The sequence below is a fragment of the Procambarus clarkii genome, chromosome 30 (assembly GCF_040958095.1).
Source record: "Procambarus clarkii isolate CNS0578487 chromosome 30, FALCON_Pclarkii_2.0, whole genome shotgun sequence".
NCBI lineage: Eukaryota > Metazoa > Arthropoda > Malacostraca > Decapoda > Cambaridae > Procambarus > Procambarus clarkii.
This window is the reverse complement of record NC_091179.1, coordinates 23,552,680-23,572,863: the sequence shown is the minus strand read 5'-3', so window position 1 is coordinate 23,572,863 and position 20,184 is coordinate 23,552,680. Positions and strand designations below refer to the sequence as shown.

The window sequence follows — 20,184 nt, the reverse complement described above, 5'->3', positions numbered from 1 at the left end:
TCACACAGTGTCTGGGGTCACCTCACAGTGTCTGGGGTCACCTCACAGTGTCTGGGGTCACCTCACACACTGTATGGGGTCACCTCACACAGTGTCTGGGGTCACCACACAGTGTCTGGGGTCACCACACACAGTGTCTGGGGTCACCTCACAGTGTCTGGGGTCACCTCACACAGTGTCTGGGGTCACCACAGGCAGTGTCTGGGGTCACCTCACACAGTGTCTGGGGTCACCACAGGCAGTGTCTGGGGTCACCTCACACAGTGTCTGGGGTCACCTCACACAGTGTCTGGGGTCACCTCACACAGTGTCTGGGGTCACCACACACAGTGTCTGGGGTCACCTCACACAGTGTCTGGGGTCACCTCACACAGTGTCTGGGGTCACCTCACAGTGTCTGGGGTCACCACACACAGTGTCTGGGGTCACCTCACAGTGTCTGGGGTCACCTCACAGTGTCTAGGGTCACCACACACAGTGTCTGGGGTCACCACACACAGTGTCTGGGGTCACCTCACAGTGTCTGGGGTCACCACACACAGTGTCTGGGGTCACCTCACAGTGTCTGGGGTCACCTCACACACTGGGAGGCTAGAGAGACCATGAACCATTGTTGTTGTTGTTGTGATAACGCTTATCGTCTCGTGCAACATAAATATTCAATAAGAAATGGGCGGGAATCGAATGCAAAATGTTTATATGTCACACTTGTCAGTCATGTGGGAGCCGGTGACGTGTGCTACTTACAACAATGGGTTCCTTGCGGGCTAATTGGATAGATTCAGCACTAATTAGTCACTGGAATAATGCACTTAATGCCAGTTAAGGAATGGTGAACGTTGACCCATTTTCTTGCAAGCCAATTTTTGGGGGATGTTCAGATTTCTGCCCAAAATGAAAGTACTTGTATTTGGTGGAAAGTACAATATGTAGAGATGGATCAGCAGAAAGTTCACTTTTGTTTTATTAATTTTTGACAAACGTGAAAGTTTTTTAACCGTTTTTTCTTTATTATTATTATTATTATTAGCAAGCTTAGGTATACACAGCAATGTGATGCTACCATATTCTATATGAAATATTACATAGTGTAATAGAAAACTAGCTATATCATCCAATGTCCCCATCTTAAAGGTTGGTTAGTCATACATGGAGTCGGGAGAGAACATGAGGTGTGAGGCTGATCTATTAGCCTCCATTATCACCGTCTGGGTGCAGCACAAGAATATCTTCCAATATTCCTGAGTGTATGAAGTAATTACAGAGCTCAAAGTACCTCATACCATTAGGTCTGAAGGCACTTATAACAGGGGCCATCACAGATATAGTGTTGGAGAGCATGTCCCAGCTCTTGTTCACATAGTTTACACTTGGAATGTTCACCATTGGGGAGATGCCTTACCTGCAGCCACCTGCCACAGATATCGCTGTCCCAGCCTAATTCTGGCCATTACAATGTCACACTCTCTAGTGGATGTTTAATGCTGTCCGTACATATAATTCTCGGTTCTAAACATGCCATAGCTTTTTATACTCGTGGTTTCAGGCCATTGTGGGTCAGTGACTGCTCTTCTGTCTTCCCTAATTTCATGAAATATTGCGGCTTTTACAGCAGCGATGGGAAAGCCCAGATCCAACTCAACTTCAGGCTTATCATATGGAGTTTTAGCTGCCATGTCTGTGTCGTCGTGCTGGACAACACTGTTACGAACCTTACCTCCTGTGGGGGTTAGTTCCTATTAAAGGGGTTGGTTAGAGAATGGTTTTGAAATAAATCTGCAGCTGGTAACTGGGAGGCCGCGAGTGACCAGTAACACTCCGCCAATAAAAGTAGTGCCCTTCACCTGGAAATTGTATAGGAATAACGAGTATTGGAAAAGTTAAACTATGTGTGGGAAAAATGGACTCAATGAAAAATCCTGCGTTTGGGAATATGGTAAATGAAATCAATAAAAGGATTGATTGGTAATGTTAAAGAATAAAGTATTAAGGGGCGATGGCGTAAGAGGGGCAGACGCCATCTTTTCTTGACGCGGAGCACCAGCTGTCTGACCTGCCCTTGTTTTTTCAGGGATTTCTCCCGCCATGCAATCAGATAAGCCTTTCTATAATAGCAACAGGGTTGCAAGGGAGGGTAGAGTACACTGACAGTCTTCTGAGCAGTATTCTTGAGAGCCCAGGTTCCCTAGAGGTTTATATATATGTGTGGCACCTGTTGAGAGATGTGGTAGTCATCATTTTTATCCATGTGTGACCTTCAGAATGACCTTTGAGTTGCAAGGCGTGAAAAATGTATTGTCGCATGTGTTATAAATATATATTTGTGTCATTAATCTACTACACCTTCAATTCCCCCTTGGCTCAAGTAAAAGCCTCTCTTCCCCCCCCCCCTAGACAACATTAAAATTACACGACCACACTACACCCCAACACGTGATAAACACCTGTGTGAGATGCTCTCCATACACATGACTCTCTGAAACTCTTGCCCTAAGTAGCAAGAGTGCTCTATGCATTAATAATGTTGTTTATGATGGATGTTTCAGCATTCTAAGTATGTATTCTGCATGCAACATACATGAGACCTAACCTAAGCTCTCCTTGTAATCCAATATACACTTAGGTCTAATATAGAAGATATATGTTATACTGAGTATCGGAATATTGTACTTTGGTTTACGATTTATTTTGTCTAGGCTCTATAAAATGAATAGAACAAAAAGTGGCTTATCTTCTTGAGGTTATCTTGAGATGATTTCGGAGCTTAGCGTCCCCGAGGCCCGGTCCTCGACCTGGCCTCCTTTTTGTTACACCCCCCTCCCAGGAAGCAGCCCGTAGCAGCTGTCTAACTCCCAGGTACCTATTAACTGCTAGGTAACAGGGGCATCAGGGTGAGAGAAACATTTTGCTCATTTTTCTCCGCCTCCACCGGGGATCGAACCCGGAACCTCAGGACTACGAATCCGAAGCGCTGTCCACCCAGCTGTCAGGCGTCCCTTGGGGGGTCCATCACTACATATTACAACTTTGTACGAAATAGTTACTATATGTACTATTATTTCAGGAGGACTGAAGGGGGATCACACCAGGTCTGAAGTTCTCAGCTGGTTTCCTCTTTTTCATTAACTTTTTCCCTTTTTCCTTCCAAACTTACTTCATTCTGCTTCCCACTTAATCTTTTTTCCTTTTTCCTCTTGCCTGACTTCCTTCCTCTACTCCATTATTACTACTCCTCTCCTCCTCCATATTCTCCATCCTTTCCTTCCATCCGCTCCTATATTCTCTGCTTCTTTACTTCCATTCCTCTCTATTAACTTGCTTCATGCTTTAAAGCTATATATTGTCTCTCCTTAACCTCTACTTATTTTTCTATTTCCCTCACAATATTCTCCCCTCACACCGTTCCTTACCTTATCCTTCTACATATTACCTTCTTGATTGCTACTCTCTCTTCTCTTTCTTTTTATCTCTTTTCTTACTTTTATAATCCTCTAATTCCTAATTAATGCCAGCTTGGAGATGGTAATATTTACTGTTGTGTCAGAGGTGCAGTTGTTGGGAGGCATGTGAGCGTGACCCAGACTGGTTGTGTTAGCCAGTGTTGACATGGGGAGGTCGGGAGCACAAGGGCAGTGTGGTGAGGAACGGATGAGAGAAGTCTGTTGTGGTTATAAGGTTCTGGGTAAACACTAGATGTGTCTCCATTATGGACAGGTATGGGGTGGTGTCTCTCTCTCTCTCTCTCTCTCTCTCTCTCTCTCTCTCTCTCTCTCTCTCTCTCTCTCTCTCTCTCTCTCTCTCTCTCTCTCTCTCTCTCTCTCTCTCTCTCTCTCTATCTCTCTATCTCTCTATCTCTCTCTCTCTCTCTCTCTCTCTCTCTCTCTCTCTCTCTCTCTCTCTCTCTCTCTCTCTCTATCTCTCTATCTCTCTATCTCTCTCTCTCTCTCTCTCTCTCTCTATCTCTCTATCTCTCTCTCTCTCTCTCTCTCTCTCTCTCTCTCTCTCTCTCTCTCTCTCTCTCTCTCTCTCTCTCTCTCTCTCTCTCTATCTCTCTATCTCTCTATCTCTCTCTCTCTCTCTCTATCTCTCTATCTCTCTCTCTCTCTCTCTCTCTCTCTCTCTCTCTCTCTCTCTCTCTCTCTCTCTCTCTCTCTCTCTCTCTCTCTCTCTCTCTCTCTCACTCTATCTCTCTATCTCTCTATCTCTCTCTCTCTCTCTATCTCTCTATCTCTCTCTCTCTCTCTCTCTCTCTCTCTCTCTCTCTCTCTCTCTCTCTCTCTCTCTCTCTCTCTCTCTCTCTCTCTCTCTCTCTCTCTCTCTATCTCTATCTCTCTATCTCTCTATCTCTCTCTCTCTCTCTCTCTCTCTCTCTCTCTCTCTCTCTCTCTCTCTCTCTCTCTCTCTCTCTCTCTCTCTCTCTCTCTCTCTCTCTCTCTCTCTCATGCATCACTGCCTTTTAGTCGCGAGAGTTGAATGGCTGCGTGGTGTCCCGTCCCCGGAGTGGCTGTGTAGTTCCAGCACGTCTTACTGCCCCCCAGGTGGCCGCTAGGGCCCCCCCCCCTCCCCCTGGTGGTAGCGAGGGTGAAGGTGAGCGTGAGGCAGCCACCCTTCCCACCCCCATATTAAGGGGAGGTCAGCCTGGGCTTGTGCATTCACCTCCGGGGGTCACGTCAACACGGGCTGGTGCCTCTCCTCCGTGCAGTGTGAGCCGCCTCTCTCAACACGTCCCGGGGCTTAGTCTCATAGGCCATCATAGATTGTGAGGACACGGCAGAAGGATTATATAGGTCCCCGGCCATAGTATAGTTGTTCCTGGCCATAGTATAGTTGTTCCCGGCCATAGTATAGTTGTTCCTGGCCATAGTATAGTTGTTCCCGGCCATAGTATAGTTGTTCCTGGCCATAGTATAGTTGTTCCTGGCCATAGTATAGTTGTTCCCGGCCATAGTATGGTTGTTTCTGGCCATAGTATAGTTGTTCCCGGCCATAGTATAGTTGATCCTGGCCATAGTATAGTTGTTCCCGGCCATAGTATAGTTGTTCCTGGCCATAGTATAGTTGTTCCCGGCCATAGTATAGTTGTTCCTGGCCATAGTATAGTTGTTCCCGGCCATAGTATAGTTGTTCCTGGCCATAGTATAGTTGTTCCCGGCCATAGTATAGTTGTTCCTGGCCATAGTATAGTTGTTCCCGGCCATAGTATAGTTGTTCCTGGCCATAGTATAGTTGTTCCCGGCCATAGTATAGTTGTTCCTGGCCATAGTATAGTTGTTCCCGGCCATAGTATGGTTGTTCCTGGCCATAGTATAGTTGTTCCCGGCCATAGTATAGTTGTTCCTGGCCATAGTATAGTTGTTCCCGGCCATAGTATAGTTGTTCCTGGCCATAGTATAGTTGTTCCTGGCCATAGTATAGTTGTTCCTGGCCATAGTATAGTTGTTCCTGGCCATAGTATAGTTGTTCCTGGCCATAGTATAGTTGTTCCTGGCCATAGTATAGTTGTTCCCGGCCATAGTATAGTTGTTCCTGGCCATAGTATAGTTGTTCCTGGCCATAGTATAGTTGTTCCTGACCATAGTATAGTTGTTCCTGGCCATAGTATAGTTGTTCCTGGCCATAGTATAGTTGTTCCCGGCCATAGTATAGTTGTTCCCGGCCATAGTATAGTTGTTCCTGACCATAGTATAGTTGTTCCTGGCCATAGTATAGTTGTTCCTGGCCATAGTATAGTTGTTCCTGGCCATAGTATAGTTGTTCCTGGCCATAGTTCTGTTGTTCCTGGCCATAGTATAGTTGTTCCTGACCATAGTATAGTTGTTCCTGGCCATAGTATAGTTAATTGTTCCTGGCCATAGTATAGTTGTTCCTGGCCATAGTATAGTTGTTCCTGGCCATAGTATAGTTGTTCCTGGCCATAGTATAGTTGTTCCTGGCCATAGTATAGTTGTTCCTGGCCATAGTATAGTTGTTCCCGGCCATAGTATAGTTGTTCCTGGCCATAGTATAGTTGTTCCTGGCCATAGTATAGTTGTTCCTGACCATAGTATAGTTGTTCCTGGCCATAGTATAGTTGTTCCTGGCCATAGTATAGTTGTTCCCGGCCATAGTATAGTTGTTCCCGGCCATAGTATAGTTGTTCCTGACCATAGTATAGTTGTTCCTGGCCATAGTATAGTTGTTCCTGGCCATAGTATAGTTGTTCCTGGCCATAGTATAGTTGTTCCTGGCCATAGTTCTGTTGTTCCTGGCCATAGTATAGTTGTTCCTGACCATAGTATAGTTGTTCCTGGCCATAGTATAGTTAATTGTTCCTGGCCATAGTATAGTTGTTCCTGGCCATAGTATAGTTGTTCCTGGCCATAGTTCTGTTCCTGGCCATAGTATAGTTGTTCCTGGCCATAGTATAGTTGTTCCTGGCCATAGTTCTGTTGTTCCTGGCCATAGTATAGTTGTTCCTGGCCATAGTATAGTTGTTCCTAGCCATAGTATAGTTGTTCCTGGCCATAGTATAGTTGTTCCTGGCCATAGTATAGTTGTTCCTGGCCATAGTATTGTTGTTCCTGGCCATAGTATAGTTGTTCCTGACCATAGTATAGTTGTTCCTGGCCATAGTATAGTTGTTCCTGGCCATAGTATAGTTGTTCCTGCCCATAGTATAGTTGTTCCTGGCCATAGTTCTGTTCCTGGCAATAGTAAAGTTGTTCCTGGCCATAGTATAGTTGTTCCTGGCCATAGTATAGTTGTTCCTGGCCATAGTATAGTTGTTCCTGGCCATAGTTCTGTTCCTGGCCATAGTATAGTTGTTCCTGGCCATAGTATAGTTGTTCCTGGCCATAGTTCTGTTGTTCCTGGCCATAGTATAGTTGTTCCTGGTCATAGTATAGTTGTTCCTAGCCATAGTATAGTTGTTCCTGGCCATAGTATAGTTGTTCCTGGCCATAGTATAGTTGTTCCTGGCCATAGTATTGTTGTTCCTGGCCATAGTATAGTTGTTCCTGACCATAGTATAGTTGTTCCTGGCCATAGTATAGTTGTTCCTGGCCATAGTATAGTTGTTCCTGACCATAGTATAGTTGTTCCTGGCCATAGTATAGTTGTTCCTGGCCATAGTATAGTTGCTCCTGACCATAGTATAGTTGTTCCTGGCCATAGTATAGTTGTTCCTGGCCATAGTATAGTTGTTCCTGGCCATAGTATAGTTGTTCCTGGCCATAGTATTGTTGTTCCAGGCCATAGAATAGTTGTTCCAGGCCATAGTATAGTTGTTCCCGGCCATAGTATAGTTGTTCCCGGCCATAGTATAGTTGTTCCCGGCCATAGTATAGTTGTTCCCGCCCATAGTATAGTTGTTCCTGGCCATAGTATAGTTGTTCCTGGCCATAGTATAGTTGTTCCTGGCCATAGTATAGTTGTTCCTGGCCATAGTATTGTTGTTCCCGGCCATAGTATAGTTGTTCCAGGCCATAGTATAGTTGTTCCCGGCCATAGTATAGTTGTTCCTGGCCATAGTATAGTTGTTCCCGGCCATAGTATAGTTGTTCCTGGCCATAGTATAGTTGTTCCCGGCCATAGTATAGTTGTTCCCGGCCATAGTATAGTTGTTCCCGGCCCTTATATACATGTTGAGCGTCGTGTACATGTTGCTGACTCTCCACAGAGCGTCGACGCGGCTGCTGCTCCTTGCGTCGCCTGTTTACCAACCACTTGGGATGGACGGTACAGCGACGGTCTCGCTTCGTGCAGGTCAGCGTTCAATCCCCGACTGTCCATAAGTTGTTGGGCACCATTCCTTACCCCCGACCCATCCCAAATCCTTATCCTGACCCCCTCCAAGTGCTATATAGCCGAAATGGTTTGGTGCTTTCTTCTGATAGTTCTCTTCCCTTCTATTGTACATGACGAATGAGGTAATTTGTTCCTTCTGTTGTCGTTCAGGACCATTATCAAGTCCTGAACCATTATCAAGTCCTGAACCATTATCAAGTCCTGGACCATTATCAAGTCCTGAACCATTATCAAGTCCTGGACCATTATCAAGTCCTGAACCATTATCAAGTCCTGGACCATTATCAAGTCCTGAACCATTATCAAGTCCTGGACCATTATCAAGTCCTGGACCATTATCAATTCCTGGACCATTATCAAGTCCTGGACCATTATCAAGTCCTGGACCATTATCAAGTCCTGGACCATTATCAAGTCCTGAACCATTATCAAGTCCTGAACCATTATCAAGTCCTGAACCATTATCAAGTCCTGGACCATTATCAAGTCCTGAACCATTATCAAGTCCTGAACCATTATCAAGTCCTGGACCATTATCAAGTCCTGGACCATTATCAAGTCCTGGACCATTATCAAGTCCTGGACCATTATCAAGTCCTGAACCATTATCAAGTCCTGAACCATTATCAAGTCCTGGACCATTATCAAGTCCTGGACCATTATCAAGTCCTGGACCATTATCAAGTCCTGGACCATTATCAAGTCCTAGACCATTATCAAGTCCTGGACCATTATCAAGTCCTGGACCATTATCAAGTCCTGGACCATTATCAAGTCCTGAACCATTATCAAGTCCTGGACCATTATCAAGTCCTGTACCATTATCAAGTCCTGAACCATTATCAAGTCCTGGATCATTATCAAGTCCTGGACCATTATCAAGTCCTGAACCATTATCAAGTCTTGCACCATTATCAAGTCCTTTACAATTATCAAGTCCTGGACCATTATCAAGTCAAGGACCATTATCAAGTCCTGTACCATTATCAAGTCATGAACCATTATCAAGTCCTGTACAAGTATCATGTCCTGGACCATTATCAAGTCTTGTACCATTATCAAGTCCTGAATTATTATCAAGTCCTGGACCATTATCAAGTCCTGAACCATTATCAAGTCTTGTACCATTATCAAGTCCTGAATCATTATAAAGTCCTGGACCATTATCAAGTCGTGTACCATTATCAAGTCCTGGACCATTATCAAGTCCTGAACTATTATCAAGTCCTGGACAATTATTAAGTCCTGAACCATTATGAAGTCCTGGACCATTATCAAGTCCTGAACCATTATCAAGTCCTGGACCATTATCAAGTCCTGAACCATTATCAAATCCTGTACCATTATCAAGTCTTGTACCATTATCAAGTCTTGTACCATTATCAAGTCTTGTACCGTTATCAAGTCTTGTAACATTATCAAGTCTTGTAACATTATCAAGTCCTACACCATTATCAAGTCCTGTACAATTATCAAGTCCTGAACCATTATCAAGTCCTGGACCATTATCAAGTCCTGGACCATTATCAAGTCCTGGACCATTATCAAGTCCTGGACCATTATCAAGTCCTAGACCATTATCAAGACCTGAACCATTATCAAGTTCTGGACCATTATTAAGTCCTGGACCATTATCAAGTCCAGGACCATTATCATGTCCTGGACTGGTATCAAGTCCTGGACCGGTATCAAGTCCTGGACTGGTATCAAGTCCTGGCCAATTATCAAGTCCTGGACCAGTATCAAGTCCTGGACAATTATCAAGTCCTGGAAAATTATCAAGGCCTGGACAATTATCAAGTCCAGAACCATTATCAAGTCCCGGACAATTATCAAGTCCAGGACCATTATCAAGTCCTGAACAATTATCAAGTCCTGGCCAATATCAAGTCTTGGACCATTATCAAGTCCTGGACCATTATCAAGTAAAGGACCATTATCAAGTCCTGGACAATTATTAAGTCCAGGACCATTATCAAGTCCTGGACCATTATCAAGTCCTGGACCATTATCAAGTCCTGGATAATTATCAAGTCCCGGACTGGTATCAAGTCCTGGACCATTATCAAATCCTGGACCATTATCAAGTCCTGAACCATTATCAAGTCCTGGACCATTATCATGTCCTGGATCATTATCAAGCCCTGGACCATTATCAAGTCCTTGACAATTATCAAGTCCTGGACCATTATCAAGCCCTTGACAAATATCAAGTCCTGGACCATTATCAAGTCAAGGACCATTATCAAGTCCTGGACAATTATCAAGTCCTGGACAATTATCAAGTCCTGGATAATGATCTTGTCCTGGACCATTATTAAGTCCTGGACAATTATCAAGTTCTGGACAATTATCAAGTCCTGGACTGGTATCAAGTCCTGGGTCATTATCAAGTCATGGACAATTATCAAGTCCAGGACCATTATCAAGTCATGGACAATTATCAAATCCTGGACTATTATCAAGTCCTGGACCATTATCAAGTCCTGGACCATTATCAAATCCTGAACCATTATCAAGTCCTGGACCATTATCAAGTCCTGAACCATTATCAAGTCCTGAACCATTATCAAGTCCTGGATCATTATCAAGTCCTGGACCATTATCAAGTCAAGGACCATTATCAAGTCCTGTACCATTATCAAGTCCTGAACCATTATCAAGTCCTGTACAAGTATCATGTCCTGGACCATTATCAACTCTTGTACCATTATCATGTCCTGAATCATTATCAAGTCCTGGACCATTATCAAGTCCTGAACCATTATCAAGTCTTGTACCATTATCAAGTCCTGGACCATTATCAAGTCCTGAACTATTATCAAGTCCTGGACAATTATTAAGTCCTGAACCATTATCAAGTCCTGGACCATTATCAAGTCCTGAACCAGTATCAAGTCCTGGACCATTATCAAGTCCTAGACCATTATCAAGACCTGAACCATTATCAAGTTCTGGACCATTATTAAGTCCTGGACCATTATCAAGTCCAGGACCATTATCATGTCCTGGACTGGTATCAAGTCCTGGACCGGTATCAAGTCCTGGACTGGTATCAAGTCCTGGCCAATTATCAAGTCCTGGACCAGTATCAAGTCCTGGACAATTATCAAGTCCTGGAAAATTATCAAGGCCTGGACAATTATCAAGTCCAGAACCATTATCAAGTCCCGGACAATTATCAAGTCCAGGACCATTATCAAGTCCTGAACAATTATCAAGTCCTGGCCAATATCAAGTCTTGGACCATTATCAAGTCCTGGACCATTATCAAGTAAAGGACCATTATCAAGTCCTGGACAATTATTAAGTCCAGGACCATTATCAAGTCCTGGACCATTATCAAGTCCTGGACCATTATCAAGTCCTGGATAATTATCAAGTCCCGGACTGGTATCAAGTCCTGGACCATTATCAAATCCTGGACCATTATCAAGTCCTGAACCATTATCAAGTCCTGGACCATTATCATGTCCTGGATCATTATCAAGCCCTGGACCATTATCAAGTCCTTGACAATTATCAAGTCCTGGACCATTATCAAGCCCTTGACAAATATCAAGTCCTGGACCATTATCAAGTCAAGGACCATTATCAAGTCCTGGACAATTATCAAGTCCTGGACAATTATCAAGTCCTGGATAATGATCTTGTCCTGGACCATTATTAAGTCCTGGACAATTATCAAGTTCTGGACAATTATCAAGTCCTGGACTGGTATCAAGTCCTGGGTCATTATCAAGTCATGGACAATTATCAAGTCCAGGACCATTATCAAGTCATGGACAATTATCAAATCCTGGACTATTATCAAGTCCTGGACCATTATCAAGTCCTGGACCATTATCAAATCCTGAACCATTATCAAGTCCTGGACCATTATCAAGTCCTGAACCATTATCAAGTCCTGAACCATTATCAAGTCCTGGATCATTATCAAGTCCTGGACCATTATCAAGTCAAGGACCATTATCAAGTCCTGTACCATTATCAAGTCCTGAACCATTATCAAGTCCTGTACAAGTATCATGTCCTGGACCATTATCAACTCTTGTACCATTATCAAGTCCTGAATCATTATCAAGTCCTGGACCATTATCAAGTCCTGAACCATTATCAAGTCTTGTACCATTATCAAGTCCTGGACCATTATCAAGTCCTGAACTATTATCAAGTCCTGGACAATTATTAAGTCCTGAACCATTATCAAGTCCTGGACCATTATCAAGTCTTGAACCAGTATCAAGTCCTGGACCATTATCAAGTCCTGAACCATTATCAAGTCCTGGATCATTATCAAGTCCTGGACCATTATCAAGTCCTGAACCATTATCAAGTCTTGTACCATTATCAAGTCCTTTACAATTATCAAGTCCTGGACCATTATCAAGTCAAGGACCATTATCAAGTCCTGTACCATTATCAAGTCCTGAACTATTATCAAGTCCTGTACAAGTAACATGTCCTGGACCATTATCAAGTCTTGTACCATTATCAAGTCCTGAATCATTATCAAGTCCTGGACCATTATCAAGTCCTGAACCATTATCAAGTGTTGTACCATTATCAAGTCCTGGACCATTATCAAGTCCTGAACTATTATCAAGTCCTGGACAATTATTAAGTCCTGAACCATTATCAAGTCCTGGACTATTATCAAGTCCTGAACCAGTATCAAGTCCTGGACCATTATCAAGTCCTGAACCATTATCAAATCCTGTACCATTATCAAGTCTTGTACCATTATCAAGTCTTGTACCGTTATCAAGTCTTGTAACATTATCAAGTCCTACACCATTATCAAGTCCTGTACAATTATCACGTCCTGAACCATTATCAAGTCCTGGACCATTATCAAGTCCTGGACCATTATCAAGTCCTGGACCATTATCAAGTCCTGGACCATTATCAAGTCCTAGACCATTATCAAGACCTGAACCATTATCAAGTTCTGGACCATTATTAAGTCCTGGACCATTATCAAGTCCAGGACCATTATCATGTCCTGGACTGGTATCAAGTCCTGGACCGGTATCAAGTCCTGGACTGGTATCAAGTCCTGGCCAATTATCAAGTCCTGGACCGGTATCAAGTCCTGGACAATTATCAAGTCCTGGAAAATTATCAAGGCCTGGACAATTATCAAGTCCAGAACCATTATCAAGTCCCGGACAATTATCAAGTCCAGGACCATTATCAAGTCCTGAACAATTATCAAGTCCTGGCCAATATCAAGTCTTGGACCATTATCAAGTCCTGGACCATTATCAAGTAAAGGACCATTATCAAGTCCTGGACAATTATCAAGTCCAGGACCATTATCAAGTCCTGGACCATTATCAAGTCCTGGACCATTATCAAGTCCTGGATCATTATCAAGTCCCGGACTGGTATCAAGTCCTGGACCATTATCAAATCCTGGACCATTATCAAGTCCTGAACCATTATCAAGTCCTGGACCATTATCATGTCCTGGATCATTATCAAGCCCTGGACCATTATCAAGTCCTTGACAATTATCAAGTCCTGGACCATTATCAAGCCCTTGACAAATATCAAGTCCTGGACCATTATCAAGTCAAGGACCATTATCAAGTCCTGGACAATTATCAAGTCCTGGACAATTATCAAGTCCTGGATAATGATCTTGTCCTGGACCATTATTAAGTCCTGGACAATTATCAAGTTCTGGACAATTATCAAGTCCTGGACCGGTATCAAGTCCTGGGTCATTATCAAGTCATGGACAATTATCAAGTCCAGGACCATTATCAAGTCATGGACAATTATCAAATCCTGGACTTTTATCAAGTCCTGGACCATTATCAAGTCCTGGACCATTATCAAATCCTGAACCAATATCAAGTCCTGGACCATTATCAAGTCCTGAACCATTATCAAGTCCTGAACCATTATCAAGTCCTGGATCATTATCAAGTCCTGGACCATTATCAAGTCCTGAACCATTATCAAGTCTTGTAAAATTATCAAGTCCTTTACAATTATCAAGTCCTGGACCATTATCAAGTCAAGGACCATTATCAAGTCCTGTACCATTATCAAGTCCTGAACCATTATCAAGTCCTGTACAAGTATCATGTCCTGGACCATTATCAACTCTTGTACCATTATCAAGTCCTGAATCATTATCAAGTCCTGGACCATTATCAAGTCCTGAACCATTATCAAGTCTTGTACCATTATCAAGTCCTGGACCATTATCAAGTCCTGAACTATTATCAAGTCCTGGACAATTATTAAGTCCTGAACCATTATCAAGTCCTGGACCATTATCAAGTCCTGAACCAGTATCAAGTCCTGGACCATTATCAAGTCCTGAACCATTATCAAGTCCTGGATCATTATCAAGTCCTGGACCATTATCAAGTCCTGAACCATTATCAAGTCTTGTACCATTATCAAGTCCTTTACAATTATCAAGTCCTGGACCATTATCAAGTCAAGGACCATTATCAAGTCCTGTACCATTATCAAGTCCTGAACCATTATCAAGTCCTGTACAAGTAACATGTCCTGGACCATTATCAAGTCTTGTACCATTATCAAGTCCTGAATCATTATCAAGTCCTGGACCATTATCAAGTCCTGAACCATTATCAAGTGTTGTACCATTATCAAGTCCTGGACCATTATCAAGTCCTGAACTATTATCAAGTCCTGGACAATTATTAAGTCCTGAACCATTATCAAGTCCTGGACTATTATCAAGTCCTGAACCAGTATCAAGTCCTGGACCATTATCAAGTCCTGAACCATTATCAAATCCTGTACCATTATCAAGTCTTGTACCATTATCAAGTCTTGTACCGTTATCAAGTCTTGTAACATTATCAAGTCCTACACCATTATCAAGTCCTGTACAATTATCAAGTCCTGAACCATTATCAAGTCCTGGACCATTATCAAGTCCTGGACCATTATCAAGTCCTGGACCATTATCAAGTCCTGGACCATTATCAAGTCCTGGACCATTATCAAGTCCTGGACCATTATCAAGTCCTGGACCATTATCAAGTCCTAGACCATTATCAAGACCTGAACCATTATCAAGTTCTGGACCATTATTAAGTCCTGGACCATTATCAAGTCCAGGACCATTATCATGTCCTGGACTGGTATCAAGTCCTGGACCGGTATCAAGTCCTGGACCAGTATCAAGTCCTGGCCAATTATCAAGTCCTGGACCGGTATCAAGTCCTGGACAATTATCAAGTCCTGGAAAATTATCAAGGCCTGGACAATTATCAAGTCCAGGACCATTATCAAGTCCTGGACAATTATCAAGTCCAGAACCATTATCAAGTCCTGGACAATTATCAAGTCCAGGACCATTATCAAGTCCTGAACAATTATCAAGTCCTGGCCAATATCAAGTCCTGGACCATTATCAAGTCCTGGACCATTATCAAGTCCAGGACCATTATCAAGTCCTGGACAATTATCAAGTCCAGGACCATTATCTAGTCCTGGACCATTATCAAGTCCTGGACCATTATCAAGTCCTGGGCAATTATCAAGTCCCGGACTGGTATCAAGTCCTGGACCATTTTCAAATCCTGGACCATTATCAAGTCCTGAACCATTATCAAGTCCTGGACCATTATCATGTCCTGGATCATTATCAAGCCCTGGACCATTATCAAGTCCTTGACAATTATCAAGTCCTGGACCATTATCAAGTCCTTGACAATTATCAAGTCCTGGACCATTATCAAGTCAAGGACCATTATCAAGTCCTGGACAATTATCAAGTCCTGGACAATTATCAAGTCCTGGATAATGATCTTGTCCTGGACCATTATTAAGTCCTGGACAATTATCAAGTCCTGGACAATTATCAAGTCCTGGGCCGGTATCAAGTCCTGGGTCATTATCAAGTCATGGACAATTATCAAGTCCAGGACCATTATCAAGTCATGGACAATTATCAAGTCCAGGACCATTATCAAGTCCTGGACAATTATCAAGTTCAGGACCATTATCAAGTCCTGGACAATTATCAAGTCCTGGACACCAGCCGTGAGGTCAGCCAGAGATGCTGCCTTCCACTGCGCGTACACCAGCCGTGAGGTCAGTGCGGGTTGCAACACCTTGCACTCTCTCAACAATGCAGGCGGGGGTTTCCCTGACCCAGCCCCAGAGATCTAATCGTTCTCAGAAGCAGTAATTGTCCCTCACAACGCCTCACAACGCTTCACAACGCCTCACAGCGCCTCACAACGCCTCACAACCCAACACAACCCCTCACAAGGCCTCACAACGCTTCACAACGCCTCACAACTCCTCACAACGCCTCACAACTCCTCACAACGCCTCATACCACCTCACAACGCCTCATACCGCCTCACAACGCCTCACAACGCCTCATACTGCCTCACAACGCCTCACAACGCCTCACAACGCCTCACAACGCCTCATAACGCCTCACAGCGCCTCACAACTCCTCACAACGCCTCACAACGCCTCATACCGCCTCACAACGCCTCACAACGCCTCACAATTCCTCACAACGCCTCACAACGCCTCACAACGCATCACAACTCCTCACAACGCCTTACAACCCCTCACAACGCCTCACAACGCCCCACAACGCCTCACAACGCCTCACAACGCCTCACAACGCCTCACAACTCCTCACAACGCCTCACAACGCCTCACAACGCCTCAAAACGCCTCACAACGCCTCACAACGCCTCACAACTCCTCACAACGCCTCACAACGTCTCATAACGCCTCACAACGCCTCACAACGCCTCACAACGCCTCACAACGCCTCACAACGCCTCACACCGCCTCACACCGCCTCACAACGCCTCAAAACGCCTCACAACTCCTCACAACGCCTCACAACGCCTCACAACGCCTCACAACGCCTCACACCGCCTCACACCGCCTCACAACGCCTCAAAACGCCTCACAACTCCTCACAACGCCTCACAACGCCTCACAACGCCTCACAACGCCTCACAACGCCTCATAACGCCTCACAACGCCTCACAACGCCTCATAACGCCTCACAGCGCCTCACAACGCCTCATACCGCCTCACAACGCCTCATACCGCCTCACAACGCCTCGCAGCGCCTCACAACGCCTCACAACGGCTCACAACGCCTCACAACGCCTCACAAAGCCTCACAACGCCTCACAACGCCTCACAACGCCTCACAACGCCTCACAGCGCCTCACAACGCCTCTCAACGCTTCATACCGCCTCACAATGCCTCACAACGCCTCACAACGCCTCACAACGCCTCACAACGCCTCACACCTCCTTACAACGCCTCACAACGCCTCACAACGGCTCACAACGCCTCACACTGCCTCACAACGCCTCACAACGCCTCACACCACCTCTCAACGCCTCACACCGCCTCACAACGCCTCACAACGCCTCACAACGCCTCACACCGCCTCACAACGCCTCACAACGCCTCACAACGCCCCACAACGCCTCACAACGCCTCACAACGCCTCACAACGCCTCACAACGCCTCACAACTCCTCACAACGCATCACAACTCCTCACAACGCCTCACAACGCCTCACAACGCCTCACAACACCTCACAACGCCTCACAACGCCTCACAACGCCTCACAACGCCTCACAACACCTCAAAACACCTCACAACGCCTCACAACGCCTCACAACGCCTCACAACACCTCACAACACCTCACAACACCTCACAACGCCTCACAACGCCTCACAACGCCTCACAACGCCTCACAACGCCTCACAACGCCTCACAACGCCTCACAACGCCTCACAACACCTCACAACGCCTCACAACGCCTCACAACGCCTCACAACGCCTCACAACACCTCACAAGGCCTCACAACGCCTCACAAGGCCTCACAACGCCTCACAACGCCTCACAACGCCTCACAACGCCTCACAACGCCTCACAACGCCTCACAACGCCTCACAACGCCTCACAACACCTCACAAGGCCTCACAACGCCTCACAACGCCTCACAACACCTCACAAGGCCTCACAACGCCTCACAAGGCCTCACAACGCCTCACACACACAAGCCAGGTATTCCACACGGCCAAAACTCACTATAAATGAGGGCCCTCGGTGGTAAAGTTATATAAATTGGTTTATACCATTATTAGCGAGGCTGGACGTGTTGTTGTGAGACATTCTCTCCCAGGACCATCGCTGGGTAGTGTAGACCTGGGTAAACTCCAGAGGTAAACCTGCCGCTTGACACGGAAGACCTGGTGAAGGGAAGAGCAGTGCGAGGAGATGGGAGGTGAGAAAGTAGGGGAGAATGAATGGAGGAGAGAGAGAGAGAGAGAGAGAGAGAGAGAGAGAGAGAGAGAGAGAGAGAGAGAGAGAGAGAGAGAGAGAGAGAGAGAGAGAGAGAGAGAGAGAGAATGCCTACCTAACGGAACTTAGGTATCAGTGACTAAAAGTGAGGTCTAGCTCCCTGTACCCCGCCTACTGACTTTGTGTCCCTGTTGTGTATAATAATTTGACTATTCACATGTTTGAATTTTGTGTCGCATGTATCATTTAAGTTCAGCATGGAGGTGGCTTCCCCAGCTTCTTACATTGCCTCCCCCCCTCGGTGGGGGGGCCTGAGGGTTGAGTGGACAGCGTTCGGGATTCGTAGGCCTGCGGTTCCGGGTTCGATCCCCGGTGAAGGCGGAAACAAATGTGCAGAGTTTTTTTTACCCTGATGCGCCTGTTCACCTAAAAGTAAAAGGTACCTGGGAGTGTGCCCATCATTCATGAACATATATGGAATGTAACATTTGTGTTCAATTTAACAATTGTTCATTTATAACTCATTTACACTTCCAGTTCCGTCTATGTCCCCTTCTCCTTGTGTCGCTCAGTATAAAGTGACTGTCCTTGTGTCGCTCAGTATAAAGTGGCTCTCCTTGTGTCGCTCAGTATAAAGTGGCCTGTCCTTGTGTCGCTCAGTATAAAGTGGCCTGTCCTTGTGTCGCTCAGTATAAAGTGGCTGTCCTTGTGTCGCTCAGTATAAAGTGGCCTGTCCTTGTGTCGCTCAGTATAAAGTGACTGTCCTTGTGTCGCTCAGTATAAAGTGACTGTCCTTGTGTCGCTCAGTATAAAGTGACTCTCCTTGTGTCGCTCAGTATAAAGTGACTGTCCTTGTGTCGCTCAGTATAAAGTGACTGTCCTTGTGTTGCTCAATATAAAGTGGCTGTCCTTGTGTCGCTCAGTATAAAGTGGCCTGTCCTTGTGTCGCTCAGTATAAAGTGACTGTCCTTGTGTTGCTCAGTATAAAGTGGCTTGTCCTTGTCCATCTCGGCTGTCCATCCTCAGGATCTTGTATGTAGTGATCATAACCTTCTACTGACCAAGATATTGACTAGACCTAGAATCAGTTCACTTAAAGATATAATCACTGGAGCACTAACTCTGGACAGAAGAGCCTCCAATAGCAACAGGTGGACCCATTGTGCGATAAACACCATCAATACATTCGATATAACAAACACAGTCACTGAGAAGGGTGTCGACGAAATACATGCAGACTTTGTTATGCAAGCCCCTTGGGCATCTCCGCCAGCAGTCTTTAAGATTATGGCTCTTGAAGGAAAAAAAGAACCAGACTAAGCCTCATCTGCTACGTAACATTGCACAGATGCAAACAGAAGCAAACTTGGCATCCGACAGCTTTACACACTTCACAGATGGATCAGTAGACCAGCAGGGACAAGAAACCGGAGCTGCAGTTAAAGCAGGAAACTCTGTAAATAGTTGGAGACTCTCAAATGGGTGTTCGACTTTACAAACAGAGATGCTAGCCATTCAAAAGGCTTTGGAACATGCTCTTGCTGAGCACCAACAACATGTTATCATACATACAGATTCGAGAACCGCCATTGAAACCTTGCAACAAGAACACATATGTGATAACATACATCTGATAACAAAGGTCATATCATTCATGCAAACACTCAAACGACAAGGCCGACGGGTACTTATCAACTGGGTGCCAAGTCATGTGGGAATAATAGGAAATGACATTGCAGACGAAGCTGCAAAACTTGCAACTAAGAGAAGAAATATAAACATTTATATACCACAGAGTCTATCACAGATTAAGAAAGTAATTAGAAGTAGAGCAATGTAGATGATGTACAGTGACCACAACACAGCAGTTGCAACATCAGGATCTGTAGGTTGATACAAGAATTCAACCAACTACGAACCACTTATTTTGATGAAAGGGAGCAGTAGAGCAACAGAAGTACACTTACATCGCATCAGGCTTGGATTCCCATGTGCATGGGAAACAGGCTTACAGGTTCCGGAAGATGAGAGGAAATGTCAGCACTATGTTGAAATGCCCGACAGACCACTGGAACATTATCTAACACAGTGCACAGTTAC

The 20,184-nt window shown here is 44.8% G+C and overlaps 1 protein-coding gene across 1 annotated transcript; it reads right to left on the bottom strand.

Moving 5' to 3' along the window:
* Positions 1 to 1,478: 1,478 nt before the first annotated feature.
* On the bottom strand, positions 1,479 to 19,091 carry LOC138369954 (collagen alpha-1(IV) chain-like). Its single transcript, XM_069333708.1, has 16 exons — positions 19,049 to 19,091; positions 14,578 to 14,715; positions 14,272 to 14,373; positions 13,840 to 13,941; positions 13,588 to 13,743; positions 13,372 to 13,491; positions 12,509 to 12,664; positions 12,203 to 12,304; positions 11,771 to 11,872; positions 11,015 to 11,242; positions 10,422 to 10,523; positions 9,666 to 9,893; positions 9,127 to 9,300; positions 8,785 to 8,976; positions 7,825 to 8,004; positions 1,479 to 1,720 (listed from the first exon to the last, which is right to left on the bottom strand). The coding sequence occupies exons 1-16, from the start codon at positions 19,089 to 19,091 to the stop codon at positions 1,479 to 1,481; spliced, it is 2,367 nt and encodes a 788-aa protein (XP_069189809.1).
* Between the last annotated feature and the right edge of the window lie 1,093 nt (positions 19,092 to 20,184).

What these genes read in the sequence shown, in the direction of transcription:
- LOC138369954 (XM_069333708.1), bottom strand. Translation starts at nt 19,091, where the DNA reads ATGGACAAGGACAAGCCACTTTATACTGAGCAACACAAGGACA. An exon ending in TGGTTCAGGACTTGATAATG is followed by an intron (nt 13,744 to 13,839) that starts GTACAGGACTTG and finishes ATAATGGTTCAG; the next exon opens with GACTTGATAATGGTCCAGGA. An exon ending in TGGTACAAGACTTGATAATG is followed by an intron (nt 12,305 to 12,508) that starts GTACAGGATTTG and finishes ATAATGGTCCAG; the next exon opens with GACTTGATAATGATTCAGGA.